Source organism: Branchiostoma floridae, chromosome 2 (genome assembly GCF_000003815.2).
Source record: "Branchiostoma floridae strain S238N-H82 chromosome 2, Bfl_VNyyK, whole genome shotgun sequence".
Taxonomy (NCBI): Eukaryota; Metazoa; Chordata; class Leptocardii; order Amphioxiformes; family Branchiostomatidae; genus Branchiostoma; species Branchiostoma floridae.
Window position 1 is genome coordinate 9,413,421 of NC_049980.1, and position 6,051 is coordinate 9,419,471.

The 6,051-nt window shown below is 44.0% G+C and overlaps 1 protein-coding gene across 1 annotated transcript in view; it reads left to right on the forward strand.

The window, feature by feature from the left end:
* LOC118403238 (microtubule-actin cross-linking factor 1-like) overlaps positions 1-6,051 on the forward strand; it is a gene marked incomplete in the record, with an annotated part of 170,307 nt that overhangs the window by 111,411 nt on the left and 52,845 nt on the right. The window contains 4 exon segments of the mRNA XM_035801844.1: positions 42-353; positions 1,378-1,527; positions 2,037-2,258; positions 2,942-6,051. Coding sequence (XP_035657737.1) covers positions 42-353; positions 1,378-1,527; positions 2,037-2,258; positions 2,942-6,051 — 3,794 coding nt within the window.

Sequence of the window (6,051 nt, forward strand, 5' to 3'; positions counted from 1 at the left end):
AGTGAAGTAGTTTTTGGTAATGAACTTGTCTACTTTCACAGGTTGTAATGGCAGGAATCTTGCAGGAGATGGATGCCTTATTTGACATGGATCTGGATGTAGACAGTGTGCAGGAGGAACCTTTGATTGTGCCCGAGAAAGCTATCCTGGCTTATCATGCTTTTGTACCTAATGCTCGGCCACCTAAAGGCACTGTGGACTTGTCTGAACTCCTCCCACCATTCGAACTTGAGGTTGGGAAGAAAAGCATGGGACCTGTAGTCGATGAGGAGCTCATAGTTCCCCAGACGGCTCCGACCAGTTACCATGCTTTTATGGCTTCACTGGGGGAGCGGCTAAAGCAATCGTTGATGGTGGGTGTTTTGTGTTTGAGCATGGAGGTGATGGGTCATGGGTCAAAGGTCAAGAAGGATCCTGGCATCTAAGGTTAAAGGTGAAAAGGAATGGTAAAAGGTAAAAGACAGGTTTTGTAGTTTTGTTGAAATGGGACAAAGGTTGTTACGTATCATAGCATATTTTTTGATTGCATGCCTCGTTTGAGGTGATGGCATTATTGCCTCATACAGCTTCTTTGTACTGATCCAAAAACTTGTATTTCTTTCAGCCACTGCAATGTCAAGGGTTTTGTTCAGTGAGAACAAAATAAGTGATGCACATGTTTGTGTACCATTCAGGATAATGAGAACACATGCAGCAAATTACTGTCACAAGTTATCATATGCAAGAACCCATATGCAAGAACCCATAAATTAATGAATTAGTAGACTGTAATAAAGAATTTTCATCACAGAGTAATTGTTATCAAATCACTTGTAAATTCTTGGCTTTGGACCAAAGGTGCATTACTCATTTTGTTCCCCAAAAGACAATGATAAATAGTTTTTATATAGCCAATATTCTACAGGAAATAAGAATTTGTGTTTCTTTGTTGATGGTGAAAGGGGTTATATTATCTAAAATGTTTGGGAATCAAGGTTTTATAATCATGTAAAGTTGTTTTTTGTAATGTCCAGGGGCTTCTTGCATGTTTATGCTGCTCAAAGATTTCAATTCATTGAGTGCAAATTGAATCAGGTTTGTAATCTTGTACAAGACAGCTCCAATAACCAGCTGTGTAAGAAGCCTCTGGACCTTAAAAAGTCTGTTCCTTTCACAGTTTGTGCTGTTTTCAATGGAACTATTTCATGTTTATATAATATATGTCTTGCCTTTGCACAATCGGTCTCTTAAATGTGGCACTGCTTAACATCCATGTGCAAAATCAAATGTTCTTGCAAAATCTTTGTGACTCTCTGTACATGTAACTTAATAATTGAATAAAGATTGATCCTAAAACAATGGAGTCCATGAAACTGACAGTAGAATGGGTGTTTGCAGGACGCGGCAGGCAAGCCCACAGCTAGAGCCACTGCCGAGGAGCTTGGAAAGCTGCTGGATTGGGTTGGAGTGGTCGACAAGAAACTGACTAAGCAACCAGGTGTGGAAGGAAACAACCAACAGCTGCAGCAGATGCTTAAAGAACAACAGGTACTGTCACTAGCCATTTTACAGTCACCATGATTGAAAAAGTAAATGGATATTGTTCTGTAAATGAAATCAGCTAACCAAGGTCCAGAGCTGCAGTGTGATGTTGGATGATGAAATTAGTAAAGGCCACAGCAATTAAATTTTATGAATGGCATGAAGGCTATCATACTGGCTTATTAAAAACAGTGTGGGCTACATACATGTATTTAAACATTCATTCAATGATAAAATTTTAACAATGTGATTAAGATATGATTTTCAAAACAGTACCTTACATTATTATGACATGTATTATGAATGAGGCCTCATGGGTATTGACAGAGTTATGAGGCTATGAAAGATAGTAATTTTCTTGTCATGTTGACCATTTTCTTTTTCTTTGTGATCATAAGACAAACGTCATGTTTTGGTTGTGTATGTGGTAAATCAAATGTTGTCCATAAAGTTTACTTGCTGTAGCCTAACAGTCTGAGGGGGGATTATTACCACCTTTTCCATTCACCCATCAGGCACTCGGCGAGGACATCGTTGCCCATCAGGAACCCGTAGTCAACACAGTCACGACCGGCAGGCAGCTCCTGTCCGAGCACCCCGCCCTCGGCAAGGCTGACAAGCAGAGCCTGGAAGGAGGACTGAACAAGGTCGAGAAGGGCTACGAGGCGGTCTGCGACAAGTCCGCCGCTCGGATGGATGAGCTGCAGTCTGCATTGCAGCAACAACAGGACAAAAAGGTGGGGTCACTCAAATGCTTGTCCTAAAAAACTGTTGTGATGTAGGTCTCCAGATAGGAAACGTTGGTGGAACTGGGTATTTTGAAAAGATATCTGCAAGATCTGATGTTCTCCAGAAATCGTAAATTACAGTTTACATTGCCAGTGAAAAAGTCTAATGAAACACATGATTTTATCTATCTAAATTTATAACTGACAAAACATCCTTCAGATGTTTTTTATAGCTCTAACTTGAAGAAAAATTGTCCCAAAGTGTAGCTATAGGCTGAGCCATTATTGTGATTCTCAAACTCTCAATAGCAGAGATGTTAAAGCAGCTGTCTTCTGTACCCAACCCCCATATCGTCTTCTATTAATGAGACCTCAGCACAGAAATCACTAAACATGTTGCAATTGATCGTCAGAATTGTCTATGTCGTAGCAGTACAGTACACTTGTTTTTTCCTTTAAAGTACTTGTGCATGTTATATGTTACAAGTTTTAAAGTGAGCATACGTCCCAAAGACTAAGTGTTATTTACAGTATGCTCTTCTTTGTGTTTTTAGTTGTCCGAAGGAATTATGTAATGTACAGTTACTCTGCATTTATTGGATGAACTTCTGAATTCCTGAACTTTCAGTTTGATTTTGTTTATATTTGCTACCTTTGTTCTCTTCTGCTTTGTGTGTGTTTGCCAATTTCAGGCCAAGCCAACCGGTTTAGCTGCCGAAAGTAGGCAGGCAAGAATAGAAGAGCCCCAAGCTGTAGCTACGAATAGCCCTGCAGCTCAAGCTAGAGTTAGCCCAGCAACGCAAGCGTCAAGACCCAGCAAAGCTAGTCTAAGCACCGCAGTGCAGCCAGTAGCTAACCTGGCAGCCAAGAATAGAGATAACCGTGCCGCAAAACTAACAGATAACGTAGTCGCACCGCTTGCAGTAGACAAAGCTCAAGGTAGTGAAGAAGTGACCCCTCAAGTTTACACAGTAGTGGAGATTTCCCCTGTTGCTACTGCCAATGAAGACATAACCCCTACAGAGAGTGACTCGTCCCCATCAGAATCAGCTGTAAGATATAGTGACACTCCCTCCGACTCTCTTGAGGCAGGGGAACCACTATCAGAACAGGACAGCTTGTTTGAGGAAGATAGCCTCTCTGTTAAAGATAGCCTGTCTGAACAGGAGGAAGATGTAGATGAGGGTTCAGAAGGAGAGTCCACCCTTGTGTGGCAGGACAGCCCTATTGCTAGTCTCCAACCTTCAGATCTTGAACCCAAAAAGGCGATGGAGGAAAATGTAACAGACAAGCCCCCAGCACTCCCGCCTAAAATGTCTAAAATACGAGGTCCTTCCCAACCTCCAGCCCAGCCAGTTGTTGATGTAGAGAAGACACCTGTGAAAGAACAGAGCCAAAGTTATAAACCCGATCTTCCTAAAAAAGTAGCAAGAGAGTTACCTCCCTCCAAGGTCAAGCAAGCCCATTCCACAGTAGAGAAAGATGTCAGAGTAGAAAGCCCAGCTTCAGGTATTCAGGAAGGCAACTTAGATGTTAGAATGAGAGAAAGAGAGTCCCAGAGAAAGTCCCCCAAACCTATATCAGCAGAGAAAGTGTCGTCAGATAGCCCCATCCCTGAGTCCAGTAAACAGGGCATGAGAGAAAGCCTCGTACAGGCGCTAGCAGCAGGTGAGCATTCCCAGGCCAAACGGCAGCAGCACGAAGTGACCAGCCAGGTAACACCCAATGGTAGACCCGACACTGAATCGTCTCAAGGTTCAGTCCCTCCAAGCCAGGTAACGCCTAGTCATAGACCCAACACAGAATCACCACAACATGCAGTTCCTCCCGCACAGGTAACCCCTGATCCCAGTTCCCCCAGCACAAAATCACGTGAAAGTTCTCTCCCTCCCACACAGGCACCAGAAACCCAGTCACACCTAGACATTCCAGAACCTTCACTTGCCCCGGACACACAGCCCGACACAGGCAACGTAGAGACACAGTCGCCATATGACATAGACATTGATCCAGAAATGATCTTTGAGGCCTTGGAAAGAGGTCTAATTAACGAGCCAACAGCCATCAAAATACTGGAAACCCAAGTACGGGCAGGTGGAATCGTGGACCCAAACACTGCAGAGAAACTGTCCGTGGAAGAAGCCCAGAAAAGAGAGCTTGTTACCTCAGAGATGGCAGAAAAGTTGATGGAAGCAGAGCAATCTAGAAAGGCAACTGAAGAGTCAGACAGAGTTGAGACGCAGAGAAGTATAGAGACTGTAGTATCTACCTCAGAGAATGTAGAAGGAATGCAGGTAATCACTACAACTGTTGTTGAGACACATACCGTCTCTTTAGGTGTGGATGAGCTTGAGGCTGTACGGGGAATGTATACAAAAAAGGGAGAGGGAGAGGACCAAAGTAATGTAGCGAAAGTAGAAAGGGAGAAAAGTGATGTAGATATTGAAGGGAAGGGAACTGATAAAATAGCTAAGCCGAGGGAAAGGGGAGCAGTGAAAGAGGTGCTTCGTAAGCCCACAGAACGACAGATGGGAAGGAGAGCAGAGAGGAAACTGAGGGAACAGAAACTGGGTGAAGACCAAGACATTCCAGGACAAAGTCCAGCTACGGCAGCAGAGTCAACAGCCAGCGACTCTTCATCAGGACCTTCATCAAGATCATCCTCCACATCATCAACATCATCTTCTCCTGATGAGCAGGAGATGGATCTCACCAGAGTGGGCCGTGATGATGCCAACATCTTTGAGGAAATCTTTGAAGAGGCCTGTGAGGATGGCGACGTCTACCATGAAGACTCAGATGAAGCAGAGATTTCACCAAGACCAGAGCTGGAAATCCTTGAGGAGGACGACCCAAAAAGAAGATCTTCCAAGAGGACGAGATCCACAGCAAAAGACAAACCAAGGGGACCACAAACCGCTGCTGAACCTGTAAAAGCTGCCTCAAAGACCCATGAAAAAACTCTACCTGGGACAGAAAAACCTCCACACCAGCAAGAAGCTCACGAAAAAGAAAAGGCTCCCCAAAAGAGCCTTGAAGATACCGCCATGACAATTGAAAAAGCTGCCAGACAGTCACAGGCAGAAGCTGTACCTGGGACAAAACAGGTTTCCAATGCTGCTGTAACTGGTACAACAACTGTTAAGATCAGTGAAAATGGCCAACGTACCACTACAACAGCAATGAAGACTACAACTTCCCAGGGTTTTGTTAGCCATTCATTTGAGGCAAGCTCAGTTGAACACCAGTTTTCCAGTACAGAGGTGTCACGTTCAATGAAAACCACAGTTATCACATCACAAGTTATGGAAGGGTCCATTCCAGTTGATGGCAGTGGTGACAATGAACAGACCTCTGCGACAGAGCTCATAGACTCCATCATGACAGACCTGGAAGATGCCACAAGTCCGACTGGTAGTCTCGACAGAAGTAAGATTGATGGTTACAAAAAACAACAAGAAATAGTTCAGGCTGCAGATTTAGAAGCTGCTGTTAAAGACCTTGAGGATCAAGTCACACATGGAGGTATTGTAGACCCGCAAACTGGTAACAGAATCTCTGTGGTGGAAGCTGCAGATAAAGGCTTAGTAGATCCAGAAGCCTCAATGAAGCTGCTCGAAAATCAAGCTGCTACAGGTGGCATTGTCGATATGAGAACTGGAGAGAGATTCTCTATTGCTGCAGCTCGCATCTCTGGTATCCTAGATGAGGACACTGCCCTAAGTTTACTAGAAGCACAGGCTTTGACGGGAGGGTTGATCGAGCCCAAAACAGGGAACAGACTGACATTCCTGGAAGCTCT